This window comes from Benincasa hispida, chromosome 9, assembly GCF_027475165.1.
Source record: "Benincasa hispida cultivar pf3 chromosome 9, pf3_genome.v1.1, whole genome shotgun sequence".
NCBI classification, from domain to species: Eukaryota; Viridiplantae; Streptophyta; class Magnoliopsida; order Cucurbitales; family Cucurbitaceae; genus Benincasa; species Benincasa hispida.
The window spans coordinates 42,737,390-42,761,078 of NC_143486.1; the positions used below are offsets into that span (position 1 = coordinate 42,737,390).

At 33.0% G+C, this 23,689-nt stretch overlaps 2 protein-coding genes across 3 annotated transcripts; both read left to right on the forward strand.

The window, feature by feature from the left end:
• Window positions 1-295: 295 nt before the first annotated feature.
• Window positions 296-2,280, forward strand: LOC120084704 (uncharacterized). 2 transcript variants are annotated; one of them, XM_039040518.2, is made up of 2 exons: window positions 296-1,968; window positions 2,066-2,280. In XM_039040518.2, the coding sequence occupies exon 1, from the start codon at window positions 323-325 to the stop codon at window positions 1,931-1,933; it is 1,611 nt and encodes a 536-aa protein (XP_038896446.2). In that variant the 5' UTR covers window positions 296-322; the 3' UTR covers window positions 1,934-1,968; window positions 2,066-2,280. The 2 variants fall into 2 exon arrangements, with proteins under 2 accessions (XP_038896446.2, XP_090173465.1); XM_090317339.1 differs by having other exon boundaries at window positions 2,088-2,280.
• An 11,979-nt stretch (window positions 2,281-14,259) lies between these two features.
• Window positions 14,260-17,864, forward strand: LOC120086696 (TonB-dependent heme receptor A). The gene is made up of 3 exons (XM_039043457.2): window positions 14,260-14,310; window positions 15,030-15,157; window positions 17,370-17,864. The coding sequence occupies exons 2-3, from the start codon at window positions 15,085-15,087 to the stop codon at window positions 17,588-17,590; spliced, it is 294 nt and encodes a 97-aa protein (XP_038899385.1). The 5' UTR covers window positions 14,260-14,310; window positions 15,030-15,084; the 3' UTR covers window positions 17,591-17,864.
• The last annotated feature ends 5,825 nt before the right edge of the window (window positions 17,865-23,689 follow it).

Consider the following 23,689-nt stretch of genomic DNA (forward strand, 5'->3'; position numbering starts at 1 on the left):
AAAAAAAAAGTTAGATCCAAATTTTGTGGTTTGTAATAAAAATAAAACATTATATTTAACTGTATACAATCTTGTTGGTCAACTATATTAACTTCAACTCAACAACTTCTTATAATTGCGTAAGTACAATCTTGTTTTTCTTCATTGATAATATTTTACTGATTCCACTTTTGGTTATGTTATAATGATTTTTTTTTAAAAAAATTATTTTACAATTTACAATGACTCGGTTTGCGTTGAAGAGGTAAGAAAAATTTGTCTATATAAAGGTGGAGCATTCGTTTCAAATGTAGAACCCCAAACCCTAATTGTAAACAAAGATATGGGTTCTTCAATGGCCTCCCTTCTTATTGCAATCTTTGTTGTAGCTCTAAGCTTGCCATCATCGTTAGCTGGAGATTACGGTTACTATTTCTCCCCACCACCACCTTCTACATATAAGTCGCCGCCGCCGATTTACTATACACCTTTACCACCAATTTATAAATTTTCTCCACCTCCTTTGTACTATTACTCTCCTCCTCCTGTCTACAAATCTCCTCCACCTCCAATCTACTCATCTCCTCCACCTCCCATCTACAAATCTCCACCACCAGTCTACCCCTCTCCTCCACCTCCTATATACAAATCTCCTCCTCCACCTGTGTATTACTCTCCTCCTCCACCCGTTTATCCCTCTCCTCCACCTCCCATTTATAAATCTCCTCCACCCCCAGTATACACATCTCCTCCACCTTCTGTCTACAAATCTCCTCCGCCACCAGTTTATCCCTCTCCTCCACCACCTGTGTATTACTCTCCACCACCACCAATTTACCCATCTCCTCCACCTCCCACCTACAAATCTCCTCCACCACCAGTGTATCCCTCTCCTCCACCACCTGTGTATTACTCTCCTCCACCACCAATATATTACTCTCCTCCTCCACCAGTTTACCCATCTCCTCCACCTCCCACCTACAAATCTCCTCCACCGCCTATGTACCCCTCTCCTCCACCACCAGTTTATCCCTCTCCTCCACCTCCTATATACAAATCTCCTCCACCGCCAATATACCCGTCTCCTCCACCTCCCGTCTACAAATCTCCTCCACCACCTGTATATTACTCTCCTCCACCACCAGTATACTCATCTCCTCCACCCCCCATCTACAAGTCTCCTCCACCTCCAGTGTACTACTCTCCTCCTCCACCAGTCTACTCATCTCCTCCACCTCCTGTTTATAAATCTCCTCCGCCGCCAGTCTACCCCTCTCCTCCACCTCTTGTATACTACTCTCCTCCTCCACCAATTTATCCCTCTCCTCCACCACCTATTTATAAATCTCCCCCTCCACCAGTCTACTTATCTCCTCCACCTCCTGTATACTATTCTCCTCCACCAGTTTACCCATCCCCTCCACCGCCCGTTTACTACTCTCCTCCACCACCAGTCTATTCCTCTCCCCCACCTCCCATTTATAAATCTCCACCACCACCAGTTTATCCCTCTCCTCCTCCACCAGTCTATCCGTCTCCTCCACCACCTGTCTATCCGTCTCCTCCACCCCCTGTTTACAAATCTCCACCCCCACCAGTCTACCCTTCTCCTCCACCTCCTGTATACTACTCTCCTCCACCACCAATCTACCCCTCTCCTCCTCCTCCCGTATATAAATCCCCCCCACCACCAGTTTATCGTTCTCCTCCACCACCAGTCTATCCCTCTCCTCCACCCCCTGTCTATAAATCCCCTCCACCTCCTATGTATTATTCCCCTCCTCCACCAGTCTACCCGTCTCCTCCACCTCCAATCTATAAATCTCCTCCACCACCAGTCTATTACTATCTTCCTCCACCAATATACTACTCCCCACCACCACCAATCTATTATTCTCTAACACCACCTACAAAATATATGTATAAGTCACCTCCACCTCCATCATACTTTTAGGTTAAGATATGTACTCTACTATTAAGCACGTTATGGTGAGCTTCAAATGCATATATAAGTTAATAAATTGATCAAACATATTCATGTATCTCAACTTACATTTTACTTATACTTAATTTTTTATTTACACAGGCTCAATGTTTAATTTTGCAAGGGAAAAAAAGTAAGAAATATACATCTTTCGAATCAATAAGGAGGATAGCCTGATGAAGATCATCAATCATTGTTATACAAAGAAGGCTCTTTAATTTGTTTGTTGATTACCTCTGATATCTTTAGTTGTTTCTACATGTTTCCTATTTAATCAATAAAATTAAAGCTTTTGTGCTTCTTGATAAAGAAAAAAACTTAAAATCTTTGCATTGTGAAACACGTGAATGAAAATTTTGTTTCTCCAAATTATGTGGACAATATATTAAAAGGATTCAATATAACATATTTGCTTTAAGTATGTGTGAAGTAATTGTAAAATTAATTTAAGAATCTAACACTATAAATACGATAACAAAATAACTTGGATGTTTCAACAAGAAGATTTTCACGATCGACATCAAACATAATTTGATCTATGACATCAATTTTACTAAGTAATGAAAGAGATCTGAAAATTTAGATTATCTAACACAAGACCAAACTTGTTGCACAGGATGTCACAACATTTCTAAAAACATCATAAATAAATGCAGAAAACTAAAACCAGAATAAAACACGGAGTTTGGTAACTCAGTTTGGTACAATACCATTTACATTTGAAAGGCAATGTACTCGTGGAAAGATATATTCACTAATATAAAGTCAAACAATTACAATGATGTACTTATCTGTAAATAAAGAGAGAATTTAATTATATATGATATAATTAAATTAATTCAATTATATATGATATAATTATCATAATGTATTTAATACATTATTATTTGATTGGAGGAAATAAATATTTGAATGAGATTCAAATAAATTTTCTATGAATGTGATTTATAGTTGTTAAATTTAATATAAATATGATTTATATTAAATGCCATAAAATAGAAAAAATGAACTATAATTTATATTATATATGATACAATATTAAAACTATAGATTATGTGTTATATTTGATATAACATATAGTTTAATATAAAAAATATATGATAAGTTAGTTATCATATTTATTTATATTAAATTTATTATTTTGGATAATTATTTCTCTTTTCTCTCCAACCACCTTAATGGGTGGTTAAATAGTTTTATAGCAAATTGAAATAAATGAAAATTTGATTTTTTTTTCTTCCACACGATACAGACACAAGTTTGAGAGATATATGATTGAAGTTTTGTTATACGATAGAAGAGTTTTGTCTTCTTCAATCTTGTTCCTCCTCCAAACTAAAAATCGCCTTCCTAACCAAAATAGTCAGAGCCCACAACTACTGGACTCTCACCTTAAGTATACCGAAGGTTCCTGGTAGTTATGTCTCTTGTTGGTTCGAGTTTTCTTAAAGAGGATCTTCGATTCTTCAAGCTAGTTGTTGTTTTTGGGTTCGTGATAGTTCGAGGGTTCCACACGAAGAAACATTCTTTAAAGGTCTCTTGAACTCTTTTTCTTAGTAAAAATCATGTTGTAATTTACTATTTAAGAATGCATATCCTGTATGTTTACTGTAAATTTATTTTTCAATCAAATTGTAAATTTGTAGGTTACCAATTTGTTCAACTATGTGATTCCAAGGTTGGCATTGAACATTCCTTACGATCGCATAAGTAGATTTCCTGCACAAAAAAAAAAAAAAAAAAAAAAACAATTTTTATAACTTTCGTAGATAAAGAGACTTTGTGTGTGTGATCACATGATATAATTATTTTTATGAATTCTTTATCAAGCCATCACATTTTCAGAGTCTTTTTTCCCAATTGTTTTAGATAAAAGAGGTAAAATAACTTGTATTTCTACAAGTTATCAGTGTGATAAAGGATTTGGAGTTGTATTTGATAAAAAGAATTACATAATCGAAAATGCTTGGGATAGAAAAGTCTTATCTGTTGGAAATAGGGATGAAAATGTGTACACACTTGATTTGAATGATTGCCCTATTATTGATAAATGTCTTTTTGTGTTGTATGATAATTCTTGATTATGGCATAAAAGACTAGGACATGCTAGCATGCACTTAATTTCAAATATTTCCAAGATTTTTTTGGTTAGAGGTCCTCCTAAATTTAAATTTGAAAAGGACAAAGTTTGTGATGCTTATCAAATGGGTAAGCAAAGTAAGTCTTCTTTCAAATCTACAAATATGATTTCTACTACTAGATCCCTACAACTGTTACACATGGACTTATTTGGCCCTTCTAGAATTACTAGTTATGGAGGAAATTATTATGCTGTTGTGATAGTTGATGATTTTTCTAGATTTACTTGGGTCTTGATGATAATATATAAGGATGATGCTTTGAAATTTTTTTGTTAGTTTTGCTAAAAGAGTTCAAAATGAAAAAGGATTTTTTATTTCTAGAATTAGAAGTGATCATGGAGGAGAATTTGATAATAATGCTTTTAAAAAATTTTGTGAAGAAAATGGTTCTTCTTATAATTTTTTCTCTCCAAGGATTCCTCAACAAAACGGTGTGGTTGAAAGGAAAATTCGTACTTTGCAAGAATTTACTAGGTCAACGTTCAATGAGTATAGTTTACCTAAATATTTTTGGGTGAAACCCGTTAATACCGTTTGCTAAATAGATTTTTAATTAGACCATAAGATAAAACTCCTTATGAGCTTTGACATGGAAAAATTTCAAATATTGGGTATTTCAAAGTTTTTGATTACAAATGTTTTATTTTGAATAACAAAGAAAAACTTGGAAAATTTTATTCTTATGTTGGTATTTTCCTCTACTAGTAAAGCTTATAGAGTTTTCAATAAGAGAACATTAGTTATTGAGGAATCTATGCATGTTGTATTTGATGAATCTTGTAATGATGTTTCTATTGAGCCTATTTGTAGTGATGATTTAGAAAATGATATTGGAGATTTACTTGTTAGTGACAAAGGTAAAGAAATTGTTTCAAGTATGCAAGAAGTAAGCATCAATGAAAAGAAAGAAGATGATTTTTCGTCCATGCTTAAAGAGTGGAGATATGCTCCATCTCATCCCAAGGATTTGATTCTTGGTGATCCTAAACAAGGTGTGAAAACTCGTTTTTCTCTTAATTATTTAGTAATCTTGTTTTTTTTTTTCCTTCAAGTTGAACCTAAAAGTTTTAAACATGTTGAATGTGATGAGTTTTGGATTTGGGAACTAAATGGGTTTTTAGTTTCTAGACCTTCTAATGCATCTATAATTGAAACTAAATGGGTTTTAGAAATAAGCTGGATGAAAATGAAAATACAATTAGAAATAAGGCTACACTTGTAGCTCAAGGTTATTGTCAAGAAGAAGGTATAGATTATGAAGAGACTTTTGTACCAGTTGCTAGATTAGAAGCTATTACAATGTTGCTTGCTTTTCCTCTCATAAGAATTTCATTTTGTATCAAATGGATGTAAAGAGTGTTTTTTTAAATGGTTATGTTGTGGAAGAAGTTTATGGAAAGGATCGGGTTTGCTCTTGAACCTATAAAATGAGCAAGGTAGAAATTCGGCTTTCATATGTGAAAATAGTCAAAGGAGATTTTGTAATTGAAATCCTAAGAGGCGCTTGGAAAAGTGGATGTAGGTCAAGTTTGAACCACTATAAAAATTACAATGTCTTATTCTCTAACTCTTTACTGATTATTTTGCATTTAATCTTAACTGCATGATTTTATTGTTGAGATTAATTGAGTATATTGTTACATAATTTTTATCGATCTTGTTATTTAGCATAAGTTAGAGTTTTTATTAATTTAATTTTAAAATATCTAATTAGATCAAATTGAGCATACTTTTAAAAAAAAGTTTAATTAAACCTATTCAACCCCCTAGGGTTTCCATACCATTCAACAAATACTACCCACGACAATTCCGTGATGCAAAAAGGAATGAATTCTTTAAACTTAAACAAGGATCTATCACAGTGGTTGAGTATAAGAATAAATATACGAAGCTATCAAAGTATGTCATCAGTGTAACTAGGGATGAGGTTGAGAGATGTAAATGATTCGAGGAAGGATTAAGAGAATAAATTCGTATACCTATAATAGCTAGTGCTGAGTGAGATGATTTTCTAAATTGGTGGAAGTTGTTATAGGGGTGGAAAAGAATGTGGTAGAAAGAAACTAGGAAAGAGAGACTGTGCAGGATATTAGTATATCCAAATCTCCAAGTCCATCTACTGATCAAACAAATGAAAAGGGGAATAAAAGGTTTGTACCCAGAGTATCTGGCAAAGGAACTTTTAAACACAAGCATAGTGGAACATCAAGCTCTAAATCGAGTTCGAGTAAAGAAATTCAGAGATAAAGGAAGTTGGTCATTCTCTAAATCCTTTAGGAGATTCACAGCCTGAGTAATTGGAGGAGATTGATGTTACTATTAACAAGAGACCTTTGTGTTCCTTGTGAGACATATATCATTGGGGTCAGTTTCTCGACGGAACCCATGCGTGTTATAAATATGGATGGTCTGGTCACTTCAAAAGAGAATGTCCACAGTTATGCAAGAGGACAAGGTTGCACAAAGAACTTCATCGTAAATGGCAAACCAGTGGACAAGTCTTGTAAATACTAGAGAAGAAGGGTCAAGTGGAGTAAAACATAAAGGAATCATAGGTCAATCTCACCAACAAGGGAGGATGTATGCAGTAACACAACAGGAAATGGAAGATCCACCTAAGATTGTGAAAGGTAGCAGTCAAGCTCCAGGTGTAACGACTCGACCTTTCAAGTATTCCGACAATGGTCATTACTCATATTTACAGATTTACATTCAAACCATTTTGACCATTAAAGCAAGAATTTATTGAAACAGGACCCAAACATGCATACTATATATTATAACAATTATAATATACTTTCAATGCATGTAACATGCTTTCTACGGTGGGATTTTAAATCTACATGGCATACTATATGCATATACATGAATTATTTAATTATCACATACATCTCATACATAAACAATTAAATACTAACTGTTATGGTTTTTGTTTTGGCATGAACAAGTAAACAGATAACTAACTATTACAAACAGCTTCAAAACTATCTTTGAACCGCTTGAACCACTCCAAACCAAACCCAAACAACTTGAATCGGGTTGGATGAGTCTGAATCGAACCAACAAAGTCTGAACCGGGCCAGCCAAAACCTTTTAAGGTTGAACCGGATTGGACCTTAAGAAAACCGGTCGATCCGGCTGCTCTCGGTCCAACCTCAAAGTGCTGCTAAAGCCGATCATGTAGTGCTAAATGTAATCGTCTAGTGTCATTGCCTTAGGTTGAGAGGAAGTATACGATCGTTTAGTGTTTGCTGAAAGCTAAACGATCGTTTAGCTCTATCGTATAGGACTACACGATCATTTAGTTCCATCGTCGTGCTATCGCTTAGCTCCATCGCCTAGAGCTAAACGATCGCTTAACACCATCGCCCAACGCTTTCATCGCTTAGTATCCGCCGCAGCTAAACGATCGCTTAGCTTCATCGTATAGAACATCATCGCGTCACTTAGCATTTATCTACACGATCGTTGAGCTCCGCGACTAAATGATCGCGTAGCACTTCATCGCATCGCTTAGCGCACATCGTAGCTAAACGATCTTATAACACCATCGTTTAGCAAATTCAACGTATCGTTTAGTTCCCACAACAAAACTAAATGATTGCATAGTGTTATCGTATAGCAAATTCACGCATTTAGCTCCCGTAGGTACACGATCGCTTAGCGTTCAACATCACAACGACCAGTGCCCATTGCTAAATGATCGTCTAGCTTTTCTTCACATCGTGTAACGTCTAGAGCTAAATGATCACTTAGTAACTAGACCTCAACAACAAATTTGAGCAGAAGCTAAAGAAACTAGAACAGTAACTCGGCCTCCTTCACTTGTTTCTTCAATTACATCTTAATTTCAACTCTAATGACTCCAAATAATTACAGACTCTTTCTAACACACAAAAACTCATCAAACAAGAGCCAAAAATTTAATTGAGAAATTAAAGAGAATTAAGATGCCAAAACTCAAAAAAACCATAGCAGTGCATCAGTTTCATATATCTCATGAAAAACACCTACCTTGTCAAAATTAAACCGAATTAAAAAGATGCTCTGATACCAATTGAAAGAGTTAAATAATATGCAATGAAGTATCAAGGATCCATAAGCATTCAAATTCACTAATTTTGGCAGAAACTAAAGCATGCTCTTCTAAAAAGAGGGTTTTAAGATCATACCTTTGAAGAACACTCGAAGAATCCGAATGTACAGCAGCAATCTTCACCAGAAATTACCGTGAACCACCTCAAAGTCTTCCCTAGGAGTTTTAGATAGAGTTGTAGGACTCAAGAACAGATTGAATTGGTGAAGAACAATGAAGAACACACAGCAGTCGGATGGGAAGAACAGTTTCTTCTCACAGAGATTTTTCTCTCAAAATTTCTGCATTAATTCTTCTCAAATGACTCCAAACTTCTTTATTTATTGTAGATGAACATGCAAAGAAGTGAAGTGTATGGTTTGCAGCTCATGCTTGGAGAATTAATGAAGAGAAGTTGATGGCTTTTGTGTGAGCATGAAGATGAAGGTAATGGAAAATCTACATTTTCCATTTTGTGCTTGGCATACAAAAATCAGTTTTCATTTTTCTTTTAAAATCAAAAAATGTTTTCAAAAACATTTTGATTAATAAAATTGACAATGATTTTCTAAAATTAAGTTCATAAATTAATTTAAAATATTAATTAATTTAATATCAAATATTAAATCAATTTTGCACAATAATCATCTTCATATATTTAAATCATATTTAAATATCTATTCTCTTGTTCCGTTTAATCTTAACGTTTCAAATTAATTTCTCAAGCTACTCTAAAGCTTATCCATTTACGAGCTAGTAGGGAAACCTCGCGGACTTACAGATCATGAGCTCCAACGATTCGAGATTAATAGGCTAAACTTATTAGTCCAATTTAACCCCAATTAGTTAACTAATAGGACACTCACTATAGCCCATAGTTGAACTCCCCTCATTGTAGATATATTATGTCCACATAATAACCATAATCAGTAAGTCGATCCTTCATAGGTTGTTCGTAATCACAGCTAGGTCAAAAATACCATTTTACCCTTGTGAATACATCTTGTTCCTTAAGTTCTTACTGATCTTCTAATGAACAATTCTGATTCATAACCTTCATGAATCAAATCCTTTATCTATCATGAGAAGGCTGGGTCTCGATTGTTCAAGACCTGTAATCAGTACTTAAGAGAACAACCTATCTGCTAACCCTAAATAGGGTAGGAGTGAATTCCATCTTGCAAGACTATGTCCCCAGCTATTCATCCGGTCTTTTATTGAGCAGTGCAGTTGGACTACTCTCACCGTTTGCAGATTAAAGGATAATCTCAAACAAACAGAAGTTCATAGCTAGCTCAGAATTAAGATCGAGTTAACGTAGGTTACATATTAAATGAAATAGTCAGTTTTAACAGTAAATGGTCATTATAAAGAAAAGTGACTATTTTCGTGGTCCAGTCTATATGCAAACTCATTGCATAGGATGCCCCCACTCATGTCTCAACATGAACGATTTGTGGATCACATCAGTTGTAGCACCTTACAACTTCTTGTAACAACTATAGAGTGGGTCACATCCAATAGTGTTACTAGGATGAGATACTCAATTTCATCCATAAACTCATTAGACCATTTAGGCTATATATTGTCAACTTGTTTATGTCATTACATAAAGTTACAACATTCAAACTATAGCCAAGGATGCGTTTATTGGATTTTCATAATAAGATGCAAAATCAACAAGTCATTATTATTGATAAAATAGAATGTTTAACACGAACTGTGAGTTGTAGGACATTCCCAACAATTTTCCTAGTCCAATCTGTATCATCTAGATTGATAGATGCTTTAGTGTTGCCCTCTCCCTCCCTTTTGATTGCTTACCCACAAAATGCATACTTTTTGTTGGTAAAAGCCAACACATTTTAGGTTTTCAAAAGATGGACTTGTAGTGCTACATGTCGTGTATGATCTACCACCTTTCCTATCATTCAATTTGTTGCTAGAAAATGCTGAAGTTTCCTTTCTTCAGCTGTTATTTATTACATATTTTAAACTACTTCTGTGTTTTGTGTTTCACTCCTAGCGTGTTATAAATATGTTTTTCTTGTAAGATCAAGGAAACCTTCCATCTTTGAAATGGACATATTTCTTTCCATAGGTCTCCAGTTCTTGTATCAGTGTTGTGGTTTTGATTGCAATATTTGGTCAGATGTACCTGATCTAGCCTTTGACTTGTCTCAAGGTAAGTTGAGTTCATTGTATTTCAATAATGAAATGATTTTGAGTGAAGTTTTTCATTTTGTTAGGTTCAAGTTTGACGTGTAAGGCTAAATTTTGATTCTTGGGGATTTGGAAGGAAGATAGGAAGATTGCATTGGACATGTTTTAAGAAGTTAACAAGTGGAGAAGGTACACCCAACACAAAAAGGACTTCATAACAACATTAATAACAAGTACAAGGTAATATTTATAAGATGCTTATCTTAAAAGTCTATTTGTTCTAAAGGTTTGGATTAGATTCAATGTTGGAATGCTATGACTATCCTGCAGTTATGGTAGTCATAGCTTAGTCGTTTATGACTTCCATTGAGTGGTTTATGGTAGTGGAACTTCTTAAATATCATTTGGTAGTTTATATTTATGCATTATTTGCCTAAATGAATCTGGTTGCACTATGGTAGTTTGTGGGTTATTCATGCATGGTGGGTTAGATTAATTTTTCGTTATCATCGTCGAATCTTTTGTTATCACTTGTTTAACCATTTATTGTGCTTCTTCGTCAATTTGAATCTAATTCTTCATTGGAATCTTGTTTGAATAATCTAGGATTGACCCTCGATAACATTTTTTAATTGGAGACGTTTTTTGTGGTTTCATTTTATTGAAGTATTGTATCTATTTAGTGTACTTTTTAGTTGCTTGAAGTTTTGGTGTTGATTACCACAGATAAGTTCAAGATTGTATGTGACTTGGGGCATCTTATGGAGTTTTCCTGAGGTCAAATCCCTTTTGTTTTTTTTTGTTTTTCCCATTTCAATTAACCATAAAATAGTGTTTATATTGTGATTTTAATTGATCATAAACTGATTAGTGCTTTATTATGGTAAGTAAGGAGACATATACTTGTTACCTCCTTGGTCATCAGTTGGTCTATCACTGAGGTAAGTACCCAAAACCCCATAGCTTGTCATTTTTCTTTGATTACAAACTTTATCTATTCACTTTTTCTTTTAGTACTTATTGAGCTATTGTAACTTTGAGCATTAGTCTGAGATCTGTTCAATATTTTTTAAAAAAAGATCTTTGTATATCATATTTATGTGATTCAAATGGTGGATGATTTGTGATATGTTTCCATCTGTTAGATATTTTGTTCATTGTTAGCTTGTTTTTCTTGTTAAGTGTGCCATTCATTTTGTGTTTTGTATCGTAAAGTTTTATTTGATAGATGGTTGTGGGCTTATTCAACTTAACAGACTTAGATTGAGTTTGACATGATTTGTAGAATAGTAAAAACTGCTTTTCTTGAAGTATTTATAGAAAGAGTCTAACTCTAAGGGCACGATTCTGAAAATATATCTCGAAATTAATATTTAGAGTTCTACTTTCTTATTTGATAGATGGTTGTTAAGAGTTCTCCTTTTTATGCTAACTACTCGTGTTTGCTGGCTTTTAAAATCACTTTCTATAGATTTTATGGTTTATTGTGATATTTTTTTGGATTGATGGAATTTTGAACTTTGCTGAGTTTTTGTTTTTTAGCTTTTTATTTCATTGATAGGAACCGAGTCCATGAATCTAGAGGTATAAGATCGAATGCCATGTGACAACTTTTGAGAATTGAAGTCAAGTGAGTAATTAGATCTGAGTTTTTGTAAATCATTGTTGTTTATATTGTTTGTTCTGTTGAGAGAAGATTGTTGTTTGAATATTGTTGGAAGTGCATTTCTTTGAACAGGTATTAAAGTAAAAGTCTTTTGTATTGTTGTGGTAGTGCTGTCATGTTGCCGAAATTTTTCTAAAACATAAGAGTTATAAAGTTAATTGTAGGTTAAAATATGGTAATATTCCTTAGTTTAGCATTGAAATTTGGGATCATTACAATGATTATTGTGCAACTATGTAGTTGTTTATGGGTTGAGTTCATTTCTTTCGTTATTTATAAATTACTTATATTAAGGCAACTTATATTTGTTTGTTTATACACTCTCATATGACATCGCTCGCATGAGTACAAGGAGGTTTTGCATTCATTCCTTTTGGTAAGTTTGTATAAATATAGTTTCCATACTTCATGTAATTTCTTTTAGTATGATTCATTTATTTTTAAATTATTCTTGATTTTATATACTTAAGCCCAGAATTATTGTCCATTTTTTGGGAGCTAACTATTATTCGTTGTTTGTGAGTAAGACTTAGATTTAAATTTTTGTGTTTGTTGAGATCATAATATATAAAAACAATTCTTGTTTGTGGATAAATTATTATAATATCGTTTTTAACTTTTTGACCGACATTAAAAATGGATTAGACAATGACATTTTAAAAAAAAACGGACAATAATAAAAAAATGGACAATAATTCTAGGCTTTAATGTCGATTTAAAACTGACATTAAAAGGCTTTAATGTCGATTGACAACCGACATTGAAGATCGTGTTATAAAAGGTCTTTAATATCGATTTAAAACCGACATTAAAAACCTTTTATAATACCATTTTCAATGGCGGTTGTCAACCAACATTAAAGTCTTTTAATGTCAGTTTTAAACCGACATTAAAGCCCAAAATTTTTATAGTGTAAATTTAGCTTAACCAATAAAAGCTTTTCATTTATTTTAATTTAATCCCAATTTTCAAAAATGAAAGGGAAACTAAAAATTATTGAGATAACCAACTTAAAATTTCTTGAAATTCAAGATGTTACACCAAGTGTTTGAAAAATGCAATATACCACTAAGGAGCATTCCTTTATATAATATATAAATGTGTTTGAAATGTAATAGTAGTAGGATATGGAGAACAATGCACTAAATAGTTTTTGAATTCGTAAACTTTGGAGTAGTTTGTATGTATGTTAGGTGATGATGTTCCTTAAGTAGTTTATAAATCAGAAGTTATAAGGTAATGTTGAAATGTTGCTTGGATGAGGTTGATATGTATGGAAAGATGTGTTGGGTGTTTATTATCATCAAAGGAGATGGGGTAATGATAACTTCAAGTTGTTTTTAGCTGAATTTTGAGAACGAAATTCAAATTGGAGTTAAACTACTAGGGAACGAAAATTATCCAAGTGTTATAAGAAGAGAAGGATGAGTTAAGTGTTCAAATATGAGAAGAAAAATATGTAAATATGGTAAACACTGACACACCAAACAACCCTCCAAACTTTACGCCTCAATCTATTCCCTTTGTTAAAATGGTGATTCCAAGCAAGCTCGGTATCCCAAAACAAAATTCCACGAGAACACTGACCCCATAAAAGCATGTCCTCCCAGATAATCTTACTAAATGAACACTCAAAGAATTCCATATAATTCATAAAAGAAATTGAATAAATAAATCGGTAAATGACTAAATGTGTGTTTAGAATATACTTTCAAGTGTTTAATTTAAAAAATAAGTCATTTAAGAAGAAATTGAAGTGTTTGTATCTACTCAAAATAGTTTTTCAAATGTATTCTAATTCATTTTTTATCAAAAGTATTTAAATAAAATCGAGTTTTTTTTTAAAAAAAAAACATTCCTTTCTCAAGTCAATTCAAACTGTCCTAAAGGTGTGAACTGAAATATATATTTAATGAATAATTGTGAAAAATCTTCTAAAATCAAACATTTGCATTTGAAATATTTGATTCCGTATATTCATCAACAACCGTTTGACTAGGGATATGATTGTCCAAAATTTTCATATAAATCTAAACATGAAAATTTTATAAATTATGGACATTCATGAAATTAAGTTTGTGAAATGGTTTTATTGTCTAAATATTCCTTATTTGGGCTAAATTTTAAAAGCCCAAATAAGCAGCCCAACAACTCTTCAAGTCAGCCCAATGCCAAAAATAGGGGGGGGGGGGGGGGGGGGGGGAAAGCAAATTAAAAATTCAAAGCCCTAAATCCTTTGCTCCTCCATCTCTGATCATACCAATCCACGCTTTTTCGACGCCTCCACCGGTCCACCGCCACTGTAAGCCATCAATTTTCTCTCTTTTTTGTTTATCTGATTTCATGGTTGTACCTCGTTTTTCATTCGGCCTTCGATTTTTCCTTTATTCCTATCATTTTTCTTTTGTTATTGACGAAATTGATTTCAAGTTGAAGGAAAACTAATCTTCAGGATCTGTTTCTGGAATTTTGTAGTTTCCTTGCCGTGTTGTTCAGATCTGTGGATCTGTTTTTCAATTTGTTTGAAATGTTTTTCTAATTGCATCTTGTAACGATCTGAAATGAAGAATGTGATGGTTGCTTTAAATTTATGTGTTTATATGAAGCAGATGACAAAAATGAAGAATTTTGGGATTCAATTTTGTTATACTCCCCATCTAGTATTATTCGAAGAAGACTAGGATATTCGCTATATCCGTTTGTGTTGAATTATCTGTTGTTTTTCGTATTTGCTTACGGTACTTTATGGCTTTCGATTATTTATTAGCCTTTATAGGTTTGGAGTATATACGTCATTATCCTGCCAAAATAGTGGCGTTTCTGCCCACATCTCAAGACCCAAATTAACAATCTGTAATCTTGCTTTTTTCAAAACTTGTTTTAAAAAATGAATAGAGTTTCAGAATAATTAGTTTTTTGGTTTAATATGTCAATGAGCTCCCCCTCTCTCGGAACACACAAGTGGCCTTTAGTAGTTATTTGTAATTCTATGAATATATTAATATTATCTTAATTGTAAAGGAACTCTTGGTTGATCAAATAAGCGAAAAGGGAGAACTAACTGCAAACAGAGAAAATGTCTTTGGCCAATGGAGTGAAGTCATGCGCAAAGCTGCTGAAGTCTTCAGAATCATTGTTGGTGAAATCAGGTTTCATTACTTTGTTAGCTAGCAATTTAGATTTACTTTACCTTACATTTTACCGTTCCTGCCTATGGTCTTAACTTGCAACAATCTCTTAACTTGCAACAATTTTTCCCAAGTTCATAATAGTGTAGTTGTAGGATTTTCTCAAACAAATTTAATTAAAGAAACAATCAAATCATTAATCAAAGTATAAGTAAACTAAAAGAAACTGCAAAATGACAACAAAAGATTATCATAAAATGTAGTTTTAGGAGACTAACTGAGCCTGAACCTTATTACAAATACTTCTAAGCTTGAACATTGGACATTGTGAAGAGCATTACTGAGAAAGAGTATATATATATATATGAAAAGATAGGTTTACTAAAATGGATTGGTAGGTCTCTTTAGTGGGTTGTGAGGTAGGTCATTTTATCTCATTTTACATGGGCCTTTCTCTTGGTAACAGTCTTAGAACTTTGTTGCTTTGCGATCTGGTCGTGGAAGAGATAAAAAAATGTCTATTCTCATGGAACACGAGTTTTTCCTCTAAGGGAGTTAAGGCAAACTGTTGCTTAGGACCTCTGGTGGCTCGAAATTTACCTGTCGACTTGCCATGGATGCTTATAGAAGCTTACAGAATAGTTTGTTAATGAAATACAACCTCTGATGCAAAATCTCCATTTAGTTCCTAAGCCTTTGACTTTCAACACGTTGAGAAAGTCCCAATTAACCTTGTCAAAAGTTTTTTCCACATCAAGTTTTATGACCACCCCCTTTTGTTTTTTTTTTCTATGCCAAACTTCAATGATCTCATTGGCTATGAGCACTGCCTCCAATATTTGTCTACCTTCAACAAATACTGACCATACTTGTGAATGGAAGGACTTTCGTGAGTCAGTTTGAGAGAACATGGGAGATAATCTTGTAAAGACAAGTAAAGCGACTAATTGTTCTGTAATTGCCAATTCTTCTAGCATCTATTAGGCAGATATATGTTTCATTAACATTGGAGTCAATAATATCATAATACCTTTATGAAAAAAGATCTTGGAGCACCCTAATTAAATCTAGTTGAGGATGTTTGAAGACTTTTTGAAGAACTATGCATTGCAACCATATGGTCCAGGAGATCGATTGGATCCCTCCCAAAGCATTGATTGCCAACCAGATTTCTTCTTCGGCTTGCCATTGATGATAATAGAAAATTTTGTTGATGAAATACAACCTCTGATCTAGAGTCTCCATTTAGTACTGCCTTTGACTTTCAATATCTCATTGGGGAAGTCCAAATCAACCTTGTAAAAAGCTTTTCCACGTCAAGTTTGATGACCATTCCCTTCTGTTTTTTTCTATGCCAAGCTTCATTTGATCACATTGGCTATGAGCTTCCTTCAACAAACGCTGAATTTTTGCTTAGTGATCCAATTGAGATATTTTAATGTCTTTACAATTCTGTTGCTAGCGATGGTATGTTGGATTTCCTATTTGCACACTATTATTTCACTCAGAAAGTTCAATCATTGTTGTGTAGTTACATCTAATATGCGATCGTAGTAATGTTAAGTGCAAATTGTAACTTTTAGTGGAAAATCATGGTATCACATATTTCAAAATTCAGAGTCATATAAATAGTGTGAACTTCATATTTGAATTTTGTCGAAGATTTCAGATCTGGGTCTGTCCCAAACAAAATTTTGCCAGTTAGAATTTATGGATTAGTACAGAGTTGCTTCATGATAATAGTCTCTGAGTAGCATTAGCATTTTGGCTTCGGTAATGTGTCTATGTCCCAAGTGTCCTAAACTTTTGTTAGCACAGTAGATATGTATCAGATACTAGTGGTAGAAAGTCTCTGATTTCAACCCTCGTCAGGCGCATATCTCTCAATTGATAGACATAAATAGTAATGAAAGACATAATTAATAAATCTTGAGAATGATATGCTGCATAACGTTTATTCTTTAGCATATAAATGCACAAGTTTCACGGTTTTCTAGTTTTTTGGTATGAAAATTATACATTTGAAGAAAATGCCTTAAGTAAACAAACGATGTTTTTGCATTATCCGGATGTCCTAGATTTTTTGAAAATGGTGTGCCTATGTTCTTGTTTTCTGTTTGTATCTGTTTTTCATAGATTATTCTATTCATTTGTCCTAATTCATGATGTTCATGTACCACTCAAGGTTTCTGAATCCTAAAATTTGATGGTTCTGTCTGACCTCATGCTGCAGCTAATCGAGGGTTTCATTCAACTGGTGTCAAGAGAATGGGAGGACATGCTCACGGACATGACGAACCATATTATTTGCACGCAAAGCATATGTACAACTTGGATAGGATGAAAAATCAAAAGTTGACCATGACGCTTGGAGTATTTACTGCATTCAGCATTGGCGTGGCTGTTCCAATCTATGCAGTCATCTTTCAGCAAAAGAAGACGGCCTCTGGATGATTGACCAAAGAATGTGTGCTTCATAGCAGGACAATAAGAAGATTCACGTTGCGTCTCAGTTCGTCTCCTTCGTTTTCTGAACTTTGTATAAACTCTCATTTCAAAATGCACAGAAACTCAGAATGTGGATTCTGATTTTGGCAATAAGTCTTTTTCATCAACATCCCCATTATTTGACATTTTTGTTCTATTCTGTTACACTTCTAGTTTGTTCCCAACACTTACTTTCCAATGAATATGATATTTATGGTCGGAGGAGGTGACTTGGTCTGTAGCTTTTTGTGCTGTGGCTACTTATTGGTTTCCTGCTAACGGATACCATGTCAGCATAAGTTTGGCCTTTCCAAGATTTTCTAATTTTAAATCAGGATAGATGATAATGCCTTGGACTGTGAAGCCAATTGGGTCATATGGCATAACTAGGTTGGCACATTCGCATGAAAATATAAAGGGGTAGTTTGGCCCATTGACTTCTTAAGTTTGTGTAATCAATTAAATTTTAATGGATACTAGGATTAATTGTACAAATAGTCAAAATAGAATGGTATTTTTGAAAAAGGACCAAAATGGTTTCAATTTAGAAAAATGGTCAAAGAACTAAATCTTCTACTTTTTAAAATATAAAAATGGGTTAGTTGCATAAATAGAATTCAAGTCCAAAATAATAGAATATGTAGTACAAGGATAAATTAATTGCATATATAGATCAAAAAATGGTAAAAGACTAAAGAACTCATGCCTAGCTATCATTTTGTTCGTTTCACTCAGCTATCAGTGATAACCATCTATAGCTTCTATCAATTGCTATCGATAATAGTTGCTAGCGATAGCTTTCAATTTGAGAAAAATTAATATAATCTTGAAATATTAGCTTTTAATATACTATCAATTATTAGTAGCTATCATTGATTCACCTTCATCAATTGGAATCAATGTTGAAATATTATTACTAGACCAACAACTTTGATTAGTATCACTAATAATCTTTTCTGATAACATCACTCATATTGTGGTTATCAATGATAGAATATTATTACTAGACCAACAACTTTGATTAGTATCACTAATAATCTTTTCTGATAACATCACTCATATTGTGGTTATCAATGATAGCTTCTTTCACTGATAACATCACTAATAAGATGCTATCAATGATCTCACTAATATCATGCTATCAGTGAAGTCTATCACCGATAACGTGCTATCAGTGGTACCTTCTATCACCGATAACGTGTTATCAGGTAACTTCTATCATCGATAACATACTATTAGTATTAGCTTCTATCACTGACAACATATTATCAGTAGTAGCTTCTATCAATCATAGCCACTGAACATCTTTTTGCCTCTTTCTTGTCCTTCCCAAACATTTATAAGTCCTTTTTCTTTTCGATGATAACTTCTATCACTGATAAACATGCTATTAGTGATAACTTCTAGGCATTTCACTTACATTTTTTAGTTTGAGATTCAACTTTATTAATTAAATTGATTAAGTTGGCTATCAATGATAGATTTCTATATGTGGCTATTAACTATGAAAATATAATCAAAGATTAAGCTATCAATGATAGAAAATATTAATGGCTATCACTAATAGACTTTCATTTGCTATTTATATTTATTATTTGTTATAATAATCAAACTTGATGATTGACTTGTTGGTGTTAAGTCACTTATGAATTGAGTACTTTCAAGTTCTGCGTAAAAATCGAAGAAGAGAAAGAAAATAAAAAGACTAAAAAAAAAGTGTAAAACAAGATGAGACAAGGGAGGGCGAAATTGGAATTTAAAAAAAATCAAAGATTAACTAGTCAATTCATCCATATTTGCAAATATTTTAAAGATGTAATATATTTTTAGATTTTTCTCTTATTCTACTATGTATTACAAATATCCTATAAAAATGGACAAATATATTTGGTTGTCCAATCCCTATAATTATGGTGTGTTTTAAACAAATCTAATAAATTAAAAATAAAATATCTAATAATCTTAACTACTCGACTTGGTGTCCATGTATGTTAGTCTTGCAAATACAATGAAAATAGAATCAACCGCCATACAAAAACTTTGTAATTGGATAAAAGGATTTTCTATTGGATAACTTAGTACATGGTATTTTTAAGACATTGAAAATCTCAAATGTTAGAATAACGAAAGATAAATAAATAGTGTAAAGAAGACTCTAATAGATTTGAAAGAAAAAACATGTAAATATCTAGTATTTGCACATTTAAAAATCACTTATAATCTTAAAAAAGAAACAAAAACAAAAACATTTAGTGCATGCAAATACTTCATAATTACAACTCATCAAAATCTTGAGGGTTAGAATAACAAAAAGCAAAAGAATAGTGTAAAGAAGAGTATAATAGATTTGAGAAACAAATGCAAATACCTAGTGTTTACAATGTTCCAATGAAAATCTCTTATCATATCAAGAACACATTTTATTTCTAGAGAGAGAAAAACAATACCTTTCTTCCATCATTAGTTCTTTTGGATAGGGTTTCAAAGGTGTCTGGATATATTCAATGAGATTAGAAGAGCTTCCAACCCTCAAATTTGTCCAACCCTTCAATTTGTCAACAATCAAGCATTTGACAAAAATACTCAATACTTTTTAGCTTTCCTTGAGCCTACAAAATCCAAATCACTCATCCTACTCCATGCTCTTGAAAACGATCAACAGTATATTGATGAATAAAGGGTAGAGTTACCTACACTGACTTCCCCATTGGACATTGTCCTATATTGCTAGCCGTTGTTTCCTCTTGGACTTGAAGATCATGCATCAGGAAAGAAGATGAAGATGGGTGGAAAATTTTTCAACTAATATACTAAATGAGCATTTGGTCTACTCGATGGAAAAGAAATTTGAATAGGAGATGTGTTACGCCAACAACGGCAAACGATCAAGGTGACTGGTGTAAGGCAAATTAGGAATTTATCGAAGAAGTTTTCATTGTTTTTTTTTTATTAATTTTTTAATTGTCTCTAATATTTTAAAAAAAAATAATTAGTAATCAAATCCCAACAAAATCTAATTTGGAGAAGATATACTAATTTTATGAGGAGATATACTCAACAGAAGCAAGCATGGGATCGATGGGGCAAAATTGAAAAAATTAAGTAGAAAGATTGGTCCTCTTCAATATGTTTTGGCCAAAAATCAAAGAATTAAAAAATGACCATTTTTCATTGGGTATTTCGTTTTAGCTATTCCATGCAATTTCTCTAAATACTATTGAAGTTTGTGTATCTTTTGAGTAACTTGATACTCCATTTTTATTTTTCACATTCATTGAGAACTCTATATTTCTCTATATTTATCTTTTCGCATTTATTAAGTAATTTTTTTTTTCTCTACTTTTCATATTTATCAACGTTCCATCTTACAATTATACACTTTAAATACAAACTTACTTATTCCAAACTTGTTAACTTCACGCAGTGTCATTATGACCCCAAAGAGATTTGAATGAGTTACCCTTATAATCATCTCCACTCAGCATGTGTAAGAAACCATATTTTGTCCTATTCAATTTCTTTTGATGTTTTAGCCACAATACAAAAATCAGATCTTCCCTTTAGAAGAATCTTCAATGATGTTTGTATGGATCACTTCCTCTCTTTTTCCCTTTTTTGGGTTAAATTATGAAAAATACATTTAAATATTGTGTTTCTTTAAAAAACTACTTTTAAATCTTCAAAATTTTTTAGAAGTTTCATTAATACTACTTTAAAAATAATAAAAAAAAAGCTTTTGTCATTAATATATGGATTATTAGACTTTCACAAGTTTTCTTAGTTCTTAATGTGTATCTTTTTTGTTAATTAAATCAAAGCATATTAACTCAAATTCAACTACTAATGTACACACTTGTTAAAACATTTAAGTCTTTAGGTCTTTTGGTGGTTTCCAACAGGATTTGGAATCCAGATTCAACATCCTATTTACCCTGACAGTCCCTTTCATCCCCTGCAACCTGACACGTTATCCTCTTGTGCTTTCAAGATTAAAGATCATCCCCACAAACTAACATTGATCTTTTCAACATACTTTGTTCTCACTCACATGCATCCTTGGAAAATTCCTAGGAGGTCACCCAATATAGGATTTTTCCAAATTATTTATGCTTTACTTTGGAGTTCCTATGATTAAGCCACCGAAAAGGAAGGTGCACCTTATTGGTAACTTTCAATTCTTTTAAGTCTTTCTCAACCATACTTTTATGTCGTCAAGATACCTCTCATTTGAATGTGATCTTAGTTCATTCATGTACCCCACCTAAACTCGATTCATTACAAATATGGATAAAATGAAAAAAGAGAAGCGTTAGGTCATAGATTGAAGTAGAGGAAAAAGATAAAATGGAAGATGGAGGGGAAATGGGGTATAGACAAATGAAATCCATATATATACTAACACTAAGAGCATTTTGTTACTTATTTATTTATTTATATATTTTAAGTTAAGACCATTAGTGCAACTTTGAAATTTTAGTAGTATTTTTTTAAACAATGTTAGCGATTTTCATCCATATATAATAGTACGAGTATTTTAAACTTTTTTCCTTTAAAAATGGTTTAAGGGCATTAATGAAACTTTGTAAATTCATGAGTGTTTTTGGAAGGAAAAAAAAAAAAAAAGCGCCAATGGTAAGGATATTTTTTTTATTTTTTATTTTTGAAGTGTATTAATAAAACTTCTAAAACTTTTTAGGCATTTTTATGTATAAAAAAAAGTACAAATATTAAAGATATTTTATATAATTAATCATTTTCATGGTTAAAATACAAATTTGATAAGTTAGAATTTGGTTCATATTATTTTAAAACTTAGAATTTTGTCAATTTGAATAAAGCTTCATAAATAGTCTCTCTTTTTAGTTCCTAACGCAACGAGTATGTAACAGTTAGCCATCAATAGTTCCATAGGTTAATATGGTCTTTTGTATTTAGCATATCATGGGTCAAATAGGTGATTGAATAAAAAAAGAGGTGAGAATAAAATGGGGCTTTCTACACCAATAGTCTATTTAAACAGGCTAATGATCGGCCAAAATTTGTCCAACTTTGAATCAAATCATTTTTGTCCTACTTAACATGTAGTAGTGGTAGGTAGGGGGAACTAATATGTTTATCTAATAAATTGCTTATAGTTCAAGGTAAGTGAGAGGTAAGGGAGGGGAGCGAGTTGAGATAATCCATAAGAAAATTGCGTAACTTAGGTTTAATTTGGATTTTCTCAATTCAATTCACTGATCACAAAATTTTCTGTAGTTGGTTTCAATTATTTGTTTGTACTTAACCTAATTAATCAGGAAAGTTAATTAACCGACTTAATTATCTAATTAGTCCAAGTTGAATAGATGAAAAGCATACAAATCCAATTGGCCAAATAGCATTAAGATATTGGGCAATGTTAACTTAAATATCTAATAGAAAAAACCATGATTAAATATTCATATGATTTCTTCCTAAGTTGATTAGAGCAATATTCACCGTCATAGACAACAATTCACAAGCTAATATAACTCTTTGCTACTCTTGGATTAAAAAACAATTATATGTCACATATTGCAATTCAATTCCTAGCTATCGAATTTGAGAGAGTTTCTGAATCTAACTTAGATGGCCAAATAGAACGCAAACAATCAGCAAAAATAAAGGAATTTTACAAATAATCACCAATCTGTAATTTCAATATTATACAGAGATCCGCACATAACGTCACCTCTGAAAACTGAGAACAACCCGCTGCAAAACAACCCAAAACAGTGTGCTACCCGCCTCTGACCAACGAACCACGCGCAGACCCGTGCGTATCTCTCGCTGCTGTCAGAAGCAGCCTCCATAGCGAAACTAAACCGCCGCCTGCGCAAGAACCGACCACGCTCTTTCCACACAGAAAACCGGCCGACCGCTGCTGCTCCACGCAAGAACCGGACAGACCGAACCGCCGCCCACGCCACAAATTGATCTTCCAAGCAGCTGTTACGATCGACGACCTTGCGTGGACACACGCCCACCGATCGATCGTGATCGACTTCCACCGGCGGCTGCTGCTTCGAACGTCGGCAGCTCTTCGCC